Source organism: Leucoraja erinacea, chromosome 13 (assembly GCF_028641065.1).
Source record: "Leucoraja erinacea ecotype New England chromosome 13, Leri_hhj_1, whole genome shotgun sequence".
NCBI classification, from domain to species: domain Eukaryota; kingdom Metazoa; phylum Chordata; class Chondrichthyes; order Rajiformes; family Rajidae; genus Leucoraja; species Leucoraja erinaceus.
Window position 1 is genome coordinate 39,179,907 of NC_073389.1, and position 20,732 is coordinate 39,200,638.

The window sequence follows — 20,732 nt, forward strand, 5'->3', positions numbered from 1 at the left end:
TGGAATAGCCGTACCAAGCTGGATAAATGGCAGGACACATTTTCATTGTAATCAATGATACTTTCTACAGTGTATCCGTAGAAGTTTACTAAAGTACTCAGTGATATGTCAAATTTCTTTAAACATCAAGGGAAGTAGAGCCGCTGGCCTGTCTTTTTCATGTATGTGCTGGGCCCAGGACAGGTATCTGAGATGTTAATACCCGTGATTTTGGAGCTGCTAACTCACCAACCCACCGATGAAAACTATTATATAATAGAATAAATATATATATGAAACAATCATTTTCCATTTATTTTTGGTTGTTTTCCATATCATTTAACATTGGGAGTGTGGGTGAGGGGGGAAATCAATGTTATAATCCAGATGAATGCATTGATGCTGTAGACACAGACTGTGGCCACTAGATGGGGAGGCTGCACTCTGTCTTGACTCCTTTGAAACTGGGAAATGCTGCTCAAAATGTTATGCTGTTTACACCAGCATTCCTGGTGAAAACAAATTCCTCTACCAAAAGAGACATCATAGGATTGACCAGTTTGGTTTAGTTTAGTTTATTGTCACGTGCACCGAGGTGCAGTGAAAAGCTTTTGATGCGTGCTAACCAGTCAGTGGAAAGACAAGGCATGATTACAATTAAGCCATTCACAGTGTACAAATACATGATGAAAGGAATAACGTTTAGTGCAAGATAATGCCAGTAAAGTCTGTAAAGTTAAAGACTTTGGTTCTACTCTTTACCACCAAGAATATTTTTGTCTTAAAATCGCACAAGGTCCAAGGTAACAGGTCCCTGAGAGGTGGGCACATCTATTTGAAAATCCCGCAGTGCTGCACGTACTTCACTTCCTCTGGGGATGTTCTCAGTAGCACCTTGTGTAAACTGTCTGCAGACAGATGATCCTAATAGTTTGCTGCTCTGATTAATGGCTCCAAATGTGTCCTTGGAGTTATATCATTGACCTGCTCTGCAGCAGCCACATGTAGCATCCTCTCGAGAGGTCTTGACTCAAAAATGCAATTGCCCATTTCCCTCCACTGGTATTACCTGGCCCGCTGAATTTCTGCAGCACTTTGCTTTTTCCTCAAGATTCCAGCATCTGCAATCTCTTCTGTCTCTATCAGTAATAATATCAAATTGGCTCCAGGGTTGTCAACTGTTCCATGTTACATGGATGGAAATGAAAAATAGGGTATAGAAACAAATTATAGAAACAAATTCCATTGAAAGATCCGTACATAATTCATCCAAACATATTTACATATTTGCAGTTATTACATTCATACCTTGGTCAATTTGGTTATACATAAAACAGGTCACCTAAGAACTTTGCCACTTGTGGAAGTGTCTTAGTATGCTTACCAGGGTTAACCACAGTGCTATGCCTTCCAAGGACTGTTTCTGACTGAAGCCTTATTATGTCTTGTTACCCTTCCGATTATCAGGTGCAGAGGCTCGGATCCCTGTAATGAGGCCAAATCCAGATGGGAAGGAATCCCGAGTGCCGCACATGTTACTAATTTCTGTGATCCCTTCCTACCTGTTTTCCAAAAAAAAACATTTTTTTTGAGTCTAGAATCTCACAATCACTAACTCCTTTCCCCTTCTAAAATCTACTCTATATGAAAATTATGACCTAATTTCCCCATTAATCTTTTTCGCTTTCTCTATGAGAGCTAATATAAAGATGCTGATCAATATGTAGTCATTTTAGCTGCTGTATCTTTTTAATTGAAGAACAATTTTCTTATTAATATTCAGATTTTCCTAAAGATTTCCTATCAAAGTAGTTGTCTAGTCAGATCAGTTTCTTTTGTTTTGGAGAATATATTTAATTCAGCCTTGTATTTTTTTGCTGATAATGCTCCTTTTGGGCACCCTTGCCTTGCTAAAATATTATACAGATGACCCCATATTACGGTAAGTCGGATAATGGAAATTCGCCCTCACAATATTTTCAGAGCACCAGCCAAAAATTTTATATACTAAATAGAATTCACTCTGATGGAATTCATTGCCAGAAATGTCTTTTCCTACTGCCGTTTCTTGACGCACTTGCAGATGATGCGGCTATGCATGAAAGAAAATTCTGATATGGACGATTATCCAATCCTCCTTTACATGGGGATCACTTGTACAGTTTTCCCCAGTCACAAAGTAGTCGGGTTCTTAAAGAATCGTGCATCATATGCAAATTCATTAAATGGGAGATACAGCAACATTCTTAACAGTGTGGTCAATAATAATTTAAAAAAATCAGATGTCAATCCCAGTAGGGATGCAGTAAATCAAAAAAACATATTTGTTATGACAAGCTGAAACACCCAAGTTGAAACTTGCACGTCTTTCATGCTGTGGCCAAGTTGCCAAATAAGGAGGGCAGGTGTTCAAGAATTTTTTTGGGTCCTACTTTAAGTGACGTGCTTATTTCACAGGCCTCTTCCCATTAGTATGTAAAAAAGACTGTTAAACGTTACTGTCAGTTTAACCATAGACCTTCCAAGTTTGCAACCAAGTTTTTTTTACTATATTAAATGTAAACGTTTAAAGTATTTTCATTTTATTTCCCACAGTCTATATGCCAGGTGCATAGTCAGCAGAGGTTTATTGTTCTTATAATTAATGCAATTCTTTTTCCCTTGATTATTATTTTCATCCCCAGCCAAACCCTTTTTGTTATTTTAATCTGCTGTGTAACTATGTAAACCTTTATGCAAATTTAACAAATATTATAAAGACATGATACAATATGGTTCACACTGTATATCAAGCACATTTCATAAGCCAGCTAATATCTCACATTATTTATCTAAAGTAGAAACAAATTGTTATTTTGATATTTTTTCATTGTTACATGATTTAAAAATATATATATTCAAGATAGTGTAATTACACGGGGCGTACAGTGGCACAGTTGGTAATGCTGCAGCCTCACAATGCCAGAGACCCAGGTTCAATTCCGACCTCCAGCACTGTCTATGGAGATTGCACCTTCTCCCTGTGACCCCATGGATTTCCTCTGGGATCCCCTCTCATCCCAAAGATGTGGGGCTTGCAGGTAAATTGACCTCTAAATTGCCTGTAGTGTATATGGAGTGGACGAGAAAGTGGAATAATATAGAAGTAGTGTGAATGGGTAGTCGATGGTCGGTGTGGACTCAGTGGGTCGTAGGGCCTGTTTCCATACTGTATCTCTAAACCAAAGTACCGGAACCTAAGTTCTGCAGTTAGATGATACTTAGGGGAAAAAAGGTCATCACTTTTATTGGAGGGTTTCCATTACGTAGCACTCAGGATTTTGCTCAAATTTACTTATTGCATGGAGTTTGATCATTTTCAGTGGGGGGCAAACCGAGAGGAAATTAGAATGTCGCATCCGGATGCAGAATGAAAATTCAGTCAGACCAAAGGAAGATGATAGTTCATCACTGAGAATTTCAGAGAAAGAAATCAAAGGTGCGTGGAATTGTATTGTCTATTATGTTAATGTGCTATTATATTCATATTAAATTCCATTAGAAACATTTACAACCACCACAGATATAATCTATTTCATCCACCATGAGAAAAGTCTGAACATCAAACATTAATTTGTCTCAACCTCAAATTCAACTTTTTGATTTGCCAGTTATCTGACAATTTTGATCACATAATTTACTAGTTTCTGAAATGATGATTGGTTAGAACGAAGGTATTGCAAATATTTGTCACTGGAGTTGAACATCTTTATTTACAGATCAACCATGATTGAATGGCAGTGTAGACTCGATGGGCTGAATGAGCCTTCTGCTCCTATAACTAATGAACACAGTTGCAATCTGTGCCACCTCATCATCTGCAAGGAAATGTCTGTTATTCCAATTGTGATTGAAAGGCATGAGTTTGATTGACCTGTCCGACCACTTTTCCCTTGTTTTTCTGCTCCCTGAGCTCAATAATTGCATGGTTGTATATGCCTCAGCCAATTTTCTTTCCCAATCAATTGTTAATTTTGTTAATTTAGCTCTGGTGTCAGAAGGCTATTCTAAGTGACTCTGTGCCCTAATCCAACCATTGGCCCATTTCAGAAACACATCAGACTGCAGATGCAAAAATCTGAAGATTCCTGACCCAAAATACCTTCTGTCAATTTCCCTCCACAGATGCTACAGGGCATGCTGATTGCCTTATTATTGCAACCAAGTAGTTTGCAGACCTATAATAGTGATCAATTTTGCCTCTTCCCTGTATGCTCTCATAAATTTAATTGAAATAAGTTACAATAGCCAGGTTAACATAAATGATAAAGAGCAAGAATGGACTTTGGACGATTGCTGTTTTTTATGACATGTGCTGAAACAGCTTATTATGTGATGTTCCCAATTGAGCTTATCCTGTCATGCACATCCTGTTATGGTTCCAGTTAAATCTCGGGCACATTCGCAATTTTTACTGAGGTGAATGTGCAAGAAGAAATCTTTTAACATGAAAATTATTTTTGCAAAATAATTACCCTGCAGAATATGTAGGAAGGAACTGCAGATGCTGGTTTACACCGAAGATGGACACAAAATGCTGGAGTAACTCAGGGGGTCAGGCGGTATCTCTGGAGAAAAGGAATAGGTGATCTTTCGGTTCGAGACCACCTTCAGACTATTATTTTTAAGATACAAGATACATTTAATTGTCATTTGGACCCCTTGAGGTCCAAACGAAATGCCGTTTCTGCAGCCATACATTACAAACAAATAGACCCAAGACACAACATAATTAACATAAACATCCATCACATCGTTGTGATGGAAGGCCAAATAAACATATCTCTCCACTGCACTCTCCCCCCCCATGTCAGAGTCAAAGTCAAAGCCCCCGGCTGGCGATGGCGATTGTCCCGCGGCCATTAAAGCCACGCCGGGGTGTGAGGTCACACACCGGGTCTTGGTGTTAGAGCCGCCGGTGTGTGCGCTCGCAGAGTCCCGCGGCCATGCCAAGCCGCGCGGGGCGGTGATGTCAGGCCCCGCTCCAGGAGCTCTTCGACCCCGCAACTCGGGCGGGAGAAGTCGCCGTTGCGAGAGCCCTGAAACGTGGTCTCCCTCCAGGGACCCGCGGGCTCCCGGTGCCACCGTCCACAGACCTGCCGTTGAAGCCTCCGACTCTCCGGTCGGGCTGCAGCAGCAGCAGCGCTCCTCCACCGCTCCACCCGCTCCGGACTCGGCCAGCTCCGCGACGGCGACGGTGAGTCGTCGGCACCAGAGTCCCCGGTCTCTTCCTGTTGGAGGCCGCTCCTCGTTGCAGCCCCAATGATAATGGAAACCCGACGGGAAAAAAGGTCGGGTCTCCCGTGCAGGAGAGATTTTAAAAAGTCCACCACCCCCCCCCCCCCCCCCCCCCACACACACCCCAACAAAAAATAACAAAAAACTACATAAAAACAGACAAAAAATAATAAAAAATAATAATTAAAATTGACATTATGATAAAGCACAATCATTCACACTCCTGTGTACGTTTGGGAAAATAGTACATTTAAGCTATTTTCACATGACTTCATACATAATGCACAAAACCTCTTTTTGGCACCAACAGATTTGGAATTTTATTTCTCAACACAGTACAGGTAAGCTTCAGATCCAACATTATCTGTAATATTAGGGTGCCCCGACTTGTAAATAGCTTTTAACTACCTATTATCCCAGGATTATGCTACAATACTAATGGAAGATCTAACTGCCTTTGTGACTTATTTTAAGAGAGCAATCTTGATGATTGATTTTTGGCAAACCTTCACCACGTTCTCAAGAGCATGGTATAGTCTGGTACAATCTGCTACTTTTAAATGCTTAAAACCATGAGAAAGATGACAATACACTGTCATTTTCTAAATTAATTCCAAACACAAATCCCAGTAGTGAAGATGGAATAACTTGCAATACTTTGATGCCATCTGGCACTATGTTTTATATAACGTTACTCAACTTCCAGAAAGTTGGTTGCTGTCAGTGTCAATGTTTTCACCAGCAATACTTTTTATCATCATTTGCAGAGATGTCTAATTCCTTATCAATCCTCCGAGAGGTGTTCTGATAAGGAATTGACCTTGCTGTTCAGACCCTACTCCAGATCCAAAGCAACTGAAAGGACTGGGAGGGAACTTGCCTTTGTGGTGTCACAGTGGCGCTGCAGTAGAGTTGCTGCTTTACAGCACCAGAGACCCAGGTTCGAGTACGGTGCTGTCTGTAAGGAGTCGGTATGCATCGGCCTGCGCGGGCTTGGTGGACCGAAGGACCTGTTTCCACGCTGTATCTCGAAAGCTGACCCTGCTCTGCAATGTTTGTGGAAAAATACCTCAACTAAAACATTTTGTCCACTAACTCCCATGTGTTGTCCTTTCCACTACCAATCCAGCAACCCTTCTAATGCTTTCTTCTTTACAGTCATTCTTTTGGCAAACATATGTTAGGAAATAATGGAGATCCAATGAACAGAGTTGGTAAGATGCTGAGAACAGTTTATACACTTGTTTATACATATTGCATTTCACCATCCCAGGATGCCCAGAAGCGGTGCAGCTGTTGATGGATTTTTGAAGTGTAAAATAGGAAGCTTAGCAACATATTTGTCACAAGATCCCACAAGCAGCAATGTGATATTGACCAGATTTTTAATTTTATTTGTAATTTTAAAGTTGAGAAAACCATGATGATATCTATAGGACTAATGCAGTTTACTGATTTCAGAATTTGAATTATACGGCTGAAATTTAGCACAGTGAAGTTATGTGAAAATGGCACATGAAATAAAATGATTTTTTGTTTCTTGCCCCAGGCATATGCAGGATAAAGCTTACAGAAAAAGGAGACCAGCTGTATGAAGATATAAAAATAAATGAAAGCCAGTGCAAAGTAAATGTTCAGAAAGACCCTGTGACGGATTCACCTCTTCCAAGCCCCAAGAAAAAAAGATTATGCACTGATCTTCAGGATCATCCTCTCAGAGGAGAGGTTGCATGTTCTCAGGTTGGTCACACATTTCAGCAGTCATTTACAAGACTTTTAAAAAATGATATGGAACCATGCAGTTCTCATTGAATAACTTGTTTAATTAACTTGGAATTAAGGAAATTTAACTCCATTTGGAGTATTAGTTTTAGTAAACTGGCAGCACTGGGTATTGTTGGATAAACTTTTCTCATGGTTTCATAGATTAATTAAATGTTTAGTGTATGATGGATGCACAGTTTAGATAGGCAAAATGTTAATGGATATTTCTCGTTTAAGCTAAAAATATCTTTATTTTTCTGGAAGGATGGTGAGGATTCGCTGAAGAAGATGCTTAAATGTCTAAGATGCGAAGAGCAGACTCAAAATTGTCATTGCTTTAGCAATAATACAGAAGACAAGGATCCACTTATGGAGATCACCCAAACTGAATCTGGTCTGCAGCAAGAGACTTTTTCCCCCATTGAATACAAAGCAACAAAGCCCCAATCACAGGAACCAAGAATCTGTTAATAATAACCCTTCATCCCCTGATGGTGATATTAATTGGAAAGTATCCCAGTGTCCTCCAGTACCAAATGGACAGAAATCTGAAACATTATGTCTGAATTTGCCTTTATTGAAGCCTCAGATGAAGCCCTTAAAACCAGTGGTTGTTGCAAGCGAACCAAGTGAGTATTATATTGTGGTGGGTGATGTTTCAGAAGGTATAACAAAGGTAACCTTGTTGAGTCCTCACTGATTGATTGATGCAAGACTGACAAAGATGGTAAAACAAGACTTTATGGAAATGTTTAAAATTTGTCAAGTCTTTGGCCTACTGAGATTTTGAAAGGTACTTCTTGTGCAGCAAACAATATGCACTGCAATTGGCTGGATTTGGCTTGTAAATGGCTGTGGTTCTGAACAGAGCTGCCATGATTTACATGTTTAAATCCCAGCAAGTCCTGGACTTCTGCGTTTGTAATAGTTAATGCTGTATCTATTGATAGAGTCCAGAGGTGGATCTCAAACTTGCTGAGGTTCCCCAAATGGTGAACCTGAGTTTGGATCCCACTCCAGTTAGACCTGGCTCAGGATCCACAGCCCTTTGGATTTCAATGGGAAATGTAGGGCTATAAAGAAAAATGCAAAAGGGAAGGTAAGCTCTTTAATTATCCCAGTCTTGTGTCATATTGTTAGTTTTAAAAAAAAGTACTTGGATCACATGTTTCATTTTAATAGGTTTTAAATGTATCTGAATGTTGGAGACTCTTGGAGATATTTAAAACCATCACTCATTTTGTTGTGTGGAATTTGCATTTGTATTGTAGTCACGTTGCTGAAAGGTGTATCTAGTTTTATTTAAATACTTACAGTGCCCTCCATAATGTTTGGGACAAGACCCATCATTTATTTATTTGCCTCTGTACTCCACAATTTGAGATTTGTAATAGAAAAAAAATCACATGTGGTTAAAGTGCACATTGTCAGATTTAAATAAAGGGTATTTTTAAACATTTTGGTTTCACCATGTAAAAATTACAACAGTGTTTATACATAGCCCTCCGCCATTCCAGGACACCATAATGATTGTGACACAGCAATGTCATGTAAATGAAAGTAGTCATGTTTAGTATATGGTTGCATATCCATTGCATGCGATGACTGCTTGAAGTCTGCGATTCATGAACATCACCAGTTGCTGGGTGTCTTCTCTGGTGATGCTCTGCCAGACCTGTATTGCAGCCATTTTTAGCTTATGCTTGTTTTGGGGACTAGTCCCCGTCATTTTTCTCTTCAGCATATAAAAGGCATGCTCAATTAGGTTCAGATTGGCTGATTGACTTGGTCACTCAAGATTTGACCATTTTTTAGCTTTGAAAAACTCCTTTGTTGCTTTAGCAGTGTTTGTGATCATTGTCTAGCTGTAGAATGAACTGCCGACCAATGAGTTTTGAGGCATTTATTTGAACTTGAGCAGATAAGATGTGTCTATCCACTTCAGAATTTATTATGCTACTACCATCAGCAGTTGTATCATCAATGGAGATAAGTGAGCCAGTACGTTTAGCCCATGCCCAGGCCATAACACCCCCACGGAGATGAGGTGGTATGCTTTGGATCTTGGGCAGTTCCTTCTCTCCTCCATACTTTGTTCTTGCCATCACTCTGATATAAGTTAATCTTCATCTCATCTGTCCACAAGACCTATTTCCAGAACTGTGGTTGCTCTTTTAAGTACTTCTTGGCAAACTAACCCGGCCGTCCTGTTTTTGCGGCGAACCAGTGGTTTGCATCTTGCAGTGTAGCCTCTGTATTTCTCTTCATGAAGTCTTCTGCACAGTGGTCATTGACAAATCCACACCTGACTCCTGAAGAGTGTTTCTGATCTGTCAAACAGGTGTTTGGGGACTTATCTTTATTATAGAGTGTAGGAGTCATTAAGCTTGTCAATATATTATAGTCATGTCTAACATTTTTAATATTTTAGTCTTTCTCTGTCTGTATTTTTGTAGGTTGAGCTGTATTTTAGAAGTTTTAGTTTTGTGTCGGGGTATGAGGGGAAATAGTTTTCTACTATGATCACGACACGCATGTTACGAGACTTGGAAGATGTAGATTTTATGTGACTTGGATTATATGAAGTGAATAGAGCAGCGATTAAGAACGGAAAGTTATGAGTTATTTCTTTGTTTTGTATTATTTCAATAAATGACTAATTAATCAAGAAACGACATCTGGAAGATTCATCTTTGCTGTCTTATGTATGTTGTGAGTGCATTAGGCTATATCTTCAAATCATCTCCGATAATTAATAGCTATCGAAATTGGATTTTGAGAACTTTGTAAAAACTGCCATTATATAGAGAGATATAATCAGCTGTCGTCAGCTGTGGGGATCTTCCTTGGCCTGCCAGCCCCTTTGTGATTCGTAAGCTCACCAGTGCTCTCTTTCTTCTTAATGATGTTCCAAACAGTTGATTTTGGTAAGCCTAAGGTTTGGCTGATGTCTCTAACAGTTTTATTATTGTTTCTCAGTCTCATAATGGCTTCTTTGACTTTCATTGGCACAACTTTGGTCCTCATGTTGATAAACAGCAATAAAAGTTTCCAAATGTGATGGAAAGACTGGAGGAAAGACTAGGTGCTGAGAGCTCTCTTGTACCTGCATTAAGGAGGCAATTAAACACACCTGAGCAAGTACAAATGCCTGCGAAGCCATGCGTCTCAAACATTATGGTGCCCTGAAATGGGGGGGGGGGGGGGGGGGGGGGGGGGGGGAAGGAACAATGTATAACACAGCTGTAATTTCTACATGGTGAAACCTGGATCTACTGGTCTTGGGAGCTGTGAGGCGACAACTCTACCAGCTGCGCCATTGTGCCGTTCTAATTTGCCCTCTTTCCAAGATAGTTAATGGGACTTTGGAGAGGGAATGATATTCAGCGGAAAGACAATACACGATTACAATCGAGCCGTCCACGGCCGCTGCACCAGCCCCTCCAACTGCTCCTGGGCCTCAGTGGAACAAAGCCCCGCGCTCTGTTTTTAAACTTACCGCCCGGACGCTGCACCAGCGCTCCAACCGCTCCTGGGCCAGTCGGAGGAAAGGCCCCAACCTCAAACATTACATGTCCATTCCCTCCACAGATGCTGCCTGCCCTGCTGATTTCTTCCAGCACTTTGTATTTTGTTCTGGGGTTCGGCATCTGCAGTTCCTTTTGCATTCCCTGCACTCCCCCCTTAATTGAGGTAAGGGGGGGGAGTATGAGTGCTTCGAGCCTGGATTGACACCTGGAAGTATGATGTTGTGGCGATTAGTGAAACATGGTTGCAGGATGGCTGTGATTGGAAACTAAATATTCCAGGATTTCTTTGCTTCAGGTGTTATAAAATTGGAGGGGCAACGGGTGGAGGTGTTGCATCAGGGAAGATATTACAGCAATCCAGGAGTTTAATGCTGATAAGTGTGAGGTGCTACATCTTGGTAGGACAAATCAAAATAGGCCATACATGGTAAATGGTAGCGAATTGAGGAATGCAGTAGAACAGAAGGATCTAGGAATGACTGTGCATAGTTCCCTGAAGTGGAATCTCATGTGATTGGAAGGGCTGAGATGGCCTGTTTCCGTGCTGAAATTCCTATATGGTTATATGGAAACCAAAATGTATAAAATGGCCTTTAATAAAATCTGATAATGTGCACTTTAACCACGATAGTCCAGTCCATGTCTGACCCATTTTGTCCATGTTCACCCTGTTGCATCTGAATTGTTGGTCACCATGGCAATGCCTCAATTTTTCACTTCACCAATTATGTAATATCTTGGTACTAACATATTGGTACAGAGCTAATCAGATGTAGAGATGCACTGACAGTTCCTGACAGTTCATACAAAGACCTCATTCCCTGAGCGAGTCTCATAACCAGGGCTATTTTAACAAGAGTAAAAAAGAATGAGAATATATGAATATTAAATTTAACCCCAACAAATTTTTTTGCAGAAACAAGGAACTGCGGATGCTGGTTTACACAACAGGACACAAAGTGCTGGAGTACCTCAGAAGGTCACACGGATAGGTGACATTTCGGGTCGTGATCTTTCTTCAGACTGATGTGTGAATAAGGGTCCCAACCTGAAATGTCACCCATCCACATTCTCCAGAGATGCTGCCTTACCCGCTTAGTTACTCCAGCACTTTGTGGCATTTGAAGATTAGTTAATTATGGACAGCACTGCGGCTGCTACCTCACAGCGTCAGGGACCAGGGTTTGACACTGACTTTGAGTGCTGTGTGTGTGGAGATTGCACGTTCTCCCTCTAACCGCATGAGTTTCATCTGGGTGTTCTAGTTTCCACCCACATCTCAAGGACGTGCAGGTTTTTAGGTTAATTGTCTTTTGTAAATTGCCCTTAGTGTGCAGGGTGTGGATGAGAAAGTGGCATAACATAGAACAAGTGTGTGACTGGGGCTGAAGGCTCTGTTCCCATACTGTATCTTTCAATAAATCAATCAATCAATATAATTTGTTGCTGAAGCATGTGAAGCACATATTTAAATTTGTCCATGGTCTCCCATATGGTTAATTATCAGTATCTAGTAGATATGAATTAGCTGTATGCTTTGTACAATATTTTAGGTATCTTGCAATAGCGATTTGGTATTGAATATTGTGTGGGCTTTTCTTCTCTAAAGATAAGGTCAAATGCAGATATGTTAATGTAGTGTTGATTTTGAAGTCTGGGTTTAGGATTATAATGAGATCTGTCAACACATTCCCAAAAAATACTTAAAATATTGAGGTGTATTCTGCTTGCACTGATAACACTATGTATCTTGCCAACTAATCGCCAATCCACTTGTCAATGAAACAAACAGGTTTCAAGGATTTAGCCAATGAAGAAAGAACACTTCAACAATATAAAACTGGGATACATTTAAAAAAAAATTAAAACAACAATAAATCAATGGTAAAACCACAATAAACCAGTGAGCCTCATGCCTTTATTTCTACACAGCGGGCATTCCTTAACAGTGGCCCGTCTAGTGAACTCAAGGGTCCTGGGTTCCCAGCCGAAGGAGAAATCCAGTGCGCTCTCTTGCAGCTTGCACTTATATAATTAATAACATAGAAACATAGAAATTAGGTGCAGGAGTAGGCCATTTGGCCCTTCGAGCCTGCACCGCCATTCAATATGATCATGGCTGATCATCCAACTCAGTATCCTGTACCTGCCTTCTCTCCATACCCTCTGATCCTTTTAGCTACAAGGGCCACATCTAACTCCCTCTTAAATATAGCCAATGAACTGGCCTCAACTACCTTCTGTGGCAGAGAATTCCAGAGATTCGCCACTCTCTGTGTGAAAAATGTTTTTCTCATCTTGGTCCTAAAAGATTTCCCCCTTATCCTTAAACTGTGACCCCTTGAACTGGACTTCCCCAAAATCGGGAACAATCTTCCTGCATCTAGCCTGTCCAACCCCTTAAGAATTTTGTAATTTTCTATAAGAACCCCCCTCATATAAACCTGCACTTGTTTCCTTATTTACTAACCACAAATGCCAACTACATTTGGAAAACAAAAGCTAGCCTCTCTCACACAGGAGTAAAGGTATTTACTGCACTGGGCCCCATGCTAGTCCAAATCACATTTTCATAAACTAGTTGCTCTCATCCCACAATGTTACTACAGGTTTTGCAGCTACAGGCTCCCTTGCCTGGGAGCTTTTGGCTAACAACTCCCAATTCAGTTACAGATATGTTTTAACTATTGCATTACACCACATTGGAGAAAGGCATTAGTCCTCTCAAATATTAGAATGGATCCATCTGATTGTGTTTTCTCACATTGTATCTCAGTTGTGCTTTCCAGTGATGATGAAGATGGAGAAAAGGTGCAACCTGGTGTCCAGTGCACCACATTAACTCCAGAGACTAAACGTTTACATCTGGGGAGTAAGCTGCTGCCAACTGACAACTGCAAAAGAGAAGCTGAGACTCAGTCGGCAAAGCGGGTGACAGAGAATGTAAAACCATATGTAATCGGGCAGGTAAGCATTATCAGATTATCTAGAAATCCTTTGATTTCCTTTTAAAAATGTTTTGATTGTTCCAATATTACTGCAGAAAATGACTTTGGTTTATTGACGTCATAAGTGTGAAACTTAAGGAATAATATATTTAATCTCATTTTCACCACTCATTTATTATAGTTCTACTGTGGATCTTTTTTTCATCAATGGTTTAATTGGTGCTGTAAAACCTGCACAGGAGCTTACCCTCTTGTATACAATTCATTGCTTCTAAGTATTGTTTTCAGTTATAAATCTGTGTTATGTAAATGTAAACAACATAACTATTGCGCCTCGGGCAAAATACAAAGGGATGGGGTAATTTGGTGGGTCAGACAGCATCTGTGGAGGGAATGGACAGATAACGTTTCCAGTTGGGACTCCTTCAAACTGAGTTACTACAGCAATGTGTTTTGCTCAAGGTCCCGATGTTCCTTGCTTCTTATAAGCATTATATTGTGAATTTAAAAAGAGATTTTGTGTACCATGGGAGTGGATTAATTAAAGGTTCATGTTTGCTGTCAATTTCCTTCACCAGCAGTAAATTTCAGAATAAGAAATTCTACACAGTTGAGGTCTCCTCTGTGAGAAGCAAAACACACTATACAGTTTTAGGTCAAAGACCTTTTGTCAATCATGGGGAGGAGATAAAATAAACTAGTTAAGCTTCAGAGCAGATTGGGGCAGGGTTACATCTCTGTTAGGGTATAATTGTTTCACTGTGGAGATAAGCTGTGAACAAGGTTTAAAAGGTAGAGACACAATGTTGCAGATGTTGGAATCTTGAGCAAATCACAAAGTGCCAGCAGAACTCAGTGAGTCAGGTAGCACCTTGGGAGAGAATGGGCTGGCAACGTTTCAAGTCAGGACCACTCTTTGGAATCTGTCTCTCCATCTCCATCACAATGAAGAGATTGTGTACAAGTCTTAAGGTAATTTTGTTCTTACATTTGGAGACTGGTCTGTACATATATCAATGCATGCATCTAAGCATATTTGGCCAGAGTAATGTGACGTTTTATTGATGTAATCTATATTTTTGTTTAATTAAAGAGTGTTTATCACCCCTAATAGGCAAATGGTTTGGACATTGTCTTTCAGCAGATGCTTTCATAACTGGGCTGTAGCACACTCCTTTTGGAAATTATTGCCAATCACTGAATTGCAGGCAAAGCCAGCAGAAATCAGCAACTTTAGTAATATAAAAATAAATTATGTTGATTTCTTAACTGAAATACTTATTCTTACATATCTCTGAAGTTGATTACTTCTGTTCAGGATGCAGGTGAAACAAATGAGAAGAATAAGTTAGCCGACGCAATGCAAAGTACAGAAGATTCTTTGGAAACTAGCACGATGACAAAAGCAACATTGGATCTTGCTTTGACGGCCATACACATGGGAGAAATTGAAGGAAATGATCGTGGTTCTGTAATGGTATGTTGTTTTATGTGGGATTGGATTGTCCAAAGTTGGAGAGGGTGAAATAAGCATATTTGCCAAAGTTTTGTATTGTCAGTTGCATTTCTCATGGCAAAGCAATGGTATTTATTTATTATTGTCATGTGCACTGAGATACAGTGGAAAAAACTTTGTTTGCATGCTATCCAGTCAAATCATATTCTATAAGTGAATACAATCAAGCCATTTACAAGTACAACAGATAGTGCAAAGACAAAAATAACCTGCAGGATATAATGCAAATGTTATTGTTTAAAGATTGTATTGTATTGTATTGTATTCAATTTATTGTCATTGTCTCAATTTGAGACAACGAAATGAATTTTCCTTACAGGCAGTATCATTAAAAAAAATCACAAAGAAATTATAAAAATAAAAAATAAATAAATAATAAAACATATTAAAAATAAAATTGAAATTGAATTAAAATTTAAAAAAAAGCACAAATACAGAAGTCCACGACACAACATAACATAAATGGCACCCAGGTGAGGACGGCACCATAGTCCAGCCAGCCTCCCCTCCGTGTTCATCCGTGGACGGGGCCTTCCAAGCACCCGCAGTCGCCGCCCCGGGTGGCCCGATGTTCAGGCCCTCACGCCGGGCTGGTGGAACGCCGACGCCGAACCCCGACGGTGAGCAGCCTCCTCCTCAGCGGCCCGGACCTCCTGATCAGCCGCCTCCCGCTGCCGGAGTCTGCAGCTCCCGAGTCCGCAGGTCGAGCCGGGCAGAGTCACAGGACCCCGCGTTGATTAGTCAGCGCCGCCCGCGTTGGGAGCTCTGCAAACCGCAGCTCCGTGATGTTGGTGCAGCAGGTCCAGCACTCCGGGCTCCAAACGGCGACCCCCGGTAAGGCATCACCAGCCCCGCGATGTTCCAGCGCTGTCCCGCCGCTGCTGGAGCTCCGGTCGATCCCAGCAGGAAAGGCCGCGCCAATCCAGGTAGGTAGGCTGCTGTGGGGGGGGCGAGGACGCGACTCGAATAATAGTCGCGTCCTCACCAGGAAGCGGCTGAAGGACGGTATCCCCCGCACCGTGCCCTCTTCCCCCACATAAAAACACCAAAAAAACACAAAAAAACACACTTTTACATAACTAAATAAACAAAAAAACAAAAAGATACCGGGCTGTAGGTGGAGGCTGCTGGCACCAGCGCCACCGGAAGTACAATATGCGGATACAGCGAAGGTGCAGGTTAAAAAAGAAATGCACTGTAACAATGACATAGGTTGGAAGATCAGGGCTACACCTTAGCTTATAAGAGGACTGTTCAGTAGTCTGATAATAGCGGGGAAGAAGTTGTTCCTGAATCATGTGATTCGTGCTTTCGAGTTTTGTATCGTTTACCTGATGGAAAAGAGGGAATGACTGCACGGAAAATGGTCTATGATTATGTTGGCTGCTTTTCCGTGGCAACATGATGCGTCGAAAGGAGTCAGTTGGAGGTGCTGGATCTGATTTGTGTGATCGACTGGGCTACATCCACAGCTCTCTACAGTTTCTTGTGGTCTTTGGCAGAGCTATTGCCAGACCAAGTTGTGTTACATTTAATAGGATGTTTTCAGTGGTGCATGTGTAGAAATTAATAAGAGTTGTTGGAGACAATGCCAAACTTCCTTCATCTTCTGTTGGTGAGCTTTCTTGACCATTGCTTCAATGTGGTGGGTATATATAAATTGTTGGTGATATTTTTACCTGGGAACATAAGGAAAGTCTGGGGAAGGGTCTGTAGGAAAGCTTGGGTCAAGGGCTAGCCAAGAGGAGGTGTTGTGTGATCTTTGGAGAAAGGAGATTATTAGTTAATGTTAAATGTTTGTGGGTTGCAGTTCCTTATTCATTGATGGTGAGTGAGATTTGTTAATATTAGGGTTATGGTGGATTTGGTCGGTGTCTGAAATCATTTGTTAGTGGGTGTGAGCAAGGTTGTTGGGGGATCTGATAGTCAGATGGGGTAAGCCTGAGGATGCTTTGAAAGGGACCTACACGAATGGGATCTGGTCATGGATGCACCTTTTATAATATGGGATCTGGTCATGGAGGCACCTTTTTAAGTTGCTTGGACACAGACAAAATGAAGGACACAGGTAAATGAGTTGTCTGTTGGTCATTTGTGCCTGATTAACGACTGTGACAATGATGTACAAATGTAGGATAATAGTAATTTGAAATGACTATGCATCTCCTGGTTCCAATGCACATTCGTGTTTCGAATGCATATAGGACATGGAAGAAAAATCACAGAATACATGTATCAAGTCCCCAATTTTTCTGTATTTTGTATTTTATTTTTAGACATGCTGTTTTAAAATAGAAAATAAACACTATTACATAAAATATTGATCCAGGATTCAGGATTTAAATATTTATCACGTAGCTGGTTTTTATAAACAAGCATTAAATTAATTTCACTGTCATGCTTTATTGATTTTTGAGCCACTAATTACTATTCTAAATCAATTTACCCAATTTAATAGCAACTATTGCACACTGCGCCTACAAATATTAGACTGGAAATCTCACTGGTTGACTTAATAGATTAGGGACATTTGGATTAAATTGTAAAATGTATATTCCAAAAAAAAACTAGCTGAAACCCATTTTGAAATTTAAAAATCCACATTTTGCTGCAGAGCAGTGGCTCTTTACATAAGATAGTTTTCAGGGGTGGGCTTGTTTTTTAAGTTTTTTAAACTGTCAATCATGTTTTGTGCCAAGTTTGAATATCTGCAATTAGGTGCAAATATTTTAGGTAAAAACAAGCTTTAGCATTTAGGAATTGGTTCTAAATGTTATTTTTAAAAATATTTTCACAATTTTTAATAGGTTTTTGTTCTTTTTCTTGCAGTTTGGACCTGACAAAATTGTAATAACTTTAACAGGTAAAATAATTTGAATAAAATACATTGCACTTTTCTTGCCAAGTTTTCTGTTTGGTTCCTTTTTCTAAAAATCTAATTATTTGGATGCATTATTTCCTTAACAAGTCTGAATTAATAATTCTTGATTAATTTGTACTCCTCTAGATACAGATTTATGTTGGCAGTAAGATTTTTTTCATATGCTTTGCTCACCACTGAAGTTGTACAGACATGGCAACAATTATTTACAGTCTTCCAGTTCTTCAGCACTGTGCTTGTAACCAGAGAGGACCAGCAAAATGATAGGCAAAATTTCCAAAATGTCATGCCTTGCTATTTTCTTAGGACAATTTATTTGCACCTGGCACTTTATCCACTTTTACTGGTTAGATTCCTTTATTTTCTTTGTTAATGTCCATTTCAATGAAAGTGCTCTCAAAAGTATTTACTTAGAACTGTAAATGTCTTCTGACATTTTTAAAACAAGGTTGAAATTCCCTTTATTACTATCTCGTTACTTTAAATCTCATAAACATGCTGACCTTTTTTCTTCCATCTCTCATATAGTATCTTTGGGAGGGGGAGGGTCTGTAGTGAACATCTAATATTATGAGTGCACCTTTTTTTATCTATGTCTCCACCCCCCCACTCGCTCGCTCGCTCATTATGTTCCTTTTCTCCTCCCCACAGGTTAGCTATTTTAGTAATGGTCCCAACATCTTCAATATGTTTCTCAGTTCATTATCTTACTTTTACGAGACTCGTTGGATTATAAACATTGTCACCTTTGGTTTCCTTTCTTCAGACTTTCATTTAATCATGTTATTTTTGCATTATATAACCATGCTTTCATATTTTCTTTCATCTTTCCTCTGTTTGGGGTTCCATAGAGAACCACTTTTTATTTGTGTTATTTATTTAATTTCCATTCCACCCCTCCTTCCCTCACAGCTGCTTTCTATTTTTTATCAGTTTTTTTGGCCTTTTCATTGTTTTGAAATTGCATGTCCTTTGCATCACAAACATTATTTTGCCGTCCAGTCTTGTGTACTAAACCCTTTTGAATCTATTTTTCCTGTTTCCCTTGTCGACCTACTGTCAGGTTCCATCTACAATGCCCTCCATAATGTTGGGACAAACACCTATCATTTATTTATCTGCCTCTGTACTCCACAATTTGAGATTTGTAATTTAAAAAATCACAAGTGGTTAAAGTGCACATTGTCAGATTTTAACAAAGGCCATTTATTAAGAAATAAAAATACCCTTTAATAAAATCTGTCAATGTGCACTTTAACCACATGTGACTTTTTTCTATTACAAATCTCAAATTGTGGAGTACAGAGGCAAAACATTAATGATGGGTCTTTGTCCCAAACATTATGGAAGAAACTGTATATGCCAAGCTGCTTTAAACTCTACGCTGTGGCATAGCACTATTCTCTACAAGTGTATTGATCCTGGTCCTGTTTGAAATGCAACCCTCCTGGCTTGTATTGATCTTGTCCCCTGGTGTCTCAGGAATCTAAAATTCTTCCTTCGTAATCTAATTTGCCATAAATTCATAAGCCCTTTCTTCAGCTAGATAGAATCGTACAGCATGGAAACAAGCCCTTCGGCACAACTTACACACACCAATCACCATGTCCCATCTACACTACTCCCAGCTGCCGAATTTGGCCAACATCCCTCTAAACCCATCCTATCCATATGCATGTCTAAATGTTTCGTAAACGTTGCGATAGTACCTGCCTCAACTACTTACCCCTACAGCTCGTTGCGTGAAAACATTTTGTGTGAAAAGGTTACTCCTCAGGTTCATATTAAATCTTTTTCCCTCATCTTAAACCTCTGTACTCTGGTTCTTGATTCCTCTACACTGGGCAAGAGAGTCTGTGCGTTTATCCAATCTATTCCTCTCTTGATTTTGTGCGATAAGATCTCGATGAGATCATCTCTCATCCTGCGCTGCAAGGAATAGAGTCCTAGGCTTCTCAACCTCTCTCTGTAGATCAATCCCTAGATTCCTGGCAACAACTTTGTGAATCTTCTATGCACCCTTTCCAGCTTGACGACATCTTTCCTATAACATGGTGCCCAGAACTGAACACAGTTGTCTAAATGCGGCCTCACCAACGTCTTATATTACTGCAATATGACCTCCCAATTTCTATACTAAATACTGATGGCCAGTACATCCTTTTTGACCACCCTATGTACCAGTGATGCCACTTTCAAGGAACTATGTACCTGCACTCTTGGATCCCTCTCCTATACAACATTCCCCAGAGCCGTATCATTCACTGTGTAGGTCCTGCCCATGTTAGACTTCCCAAAATGTAACACCTCACATTTCTCTATTAAATTTCATCAACCATATCTTGAGTGGGGACATCGTCGAGTATGTCTGCCATGACTGCAGCTGTTTGTCCTTTCACCCTTTTTTTAATTTTTAGTGTGTTAAAAGTTTTTGTTTTGGAAGTCTAGTCTTTTTATGTGGGGGGTGGGGGGGGGAAGGAGGAAACTGTATTTCTCAGTCCCTGCCTGGTCGGAGATGCGGCTTTTCTCCGGGGGGGAATGAAGAGAGAGAGCAAGGGCTACCTGAAGTTAGAGAAGTCAACGTTCATACAGCTGGGGTGTAAACTACTCAAGCAAAATATGAGATGCTGTTCCTCTAATTTGTGCTGGGCGTCGCTCTGGCAATGGAGGAGGCCCAGGACAGAAAGATCAGATTGGGAATGGGAGGGGGAGTTGAAGTGCTGGGCCACCGTGAGATCAGCTTGGTTAAGTCAGACAGAGCGGAGGTGTTCAGCGAAACGATCGCCGAGCCTGCGCTTGGTCTTGCCGATGTAGAGAAGTTGACACCTGGAACAGCG

At 40.3% G+C, this 20,732-nt stretch overlaps 1 protein-coding gene across 1 annotated transcript in view; it reads left to right on the forward strand.

The window, feature by feature from the left end:
• Nucleotides 1–20,732, forward strand: part of senp7 (SUMO specific peptidase 7) — an 81,626-nt gene that overhangs the window by 31,480 nt on the left and 29,414 nt on the right. Inside the window, 7 exon segments of the mRNA XM_055644979.1 lie at nucleotides 3,342–3,457; nucleotides 6,806–6,996; nucleotides 7,285–7,437; nucleotides 7,439–7,649; nucleotides 13,327–13,517; nucleotides 14,817–14,975; nucleotides 17,844–17,877. Of these exon segments, the coding sequence (XP_055500954.1) occupies nucleotides 3,342–3,457; nucleotides 6,806–6,996; nucleotides 7,285–7,437; nucleotides 7,439–7,649; nucleotides 13,327–13,517; nucleotides 14,817–14,975; nucleotides 17,844–17,877 (1,055 nt within the window).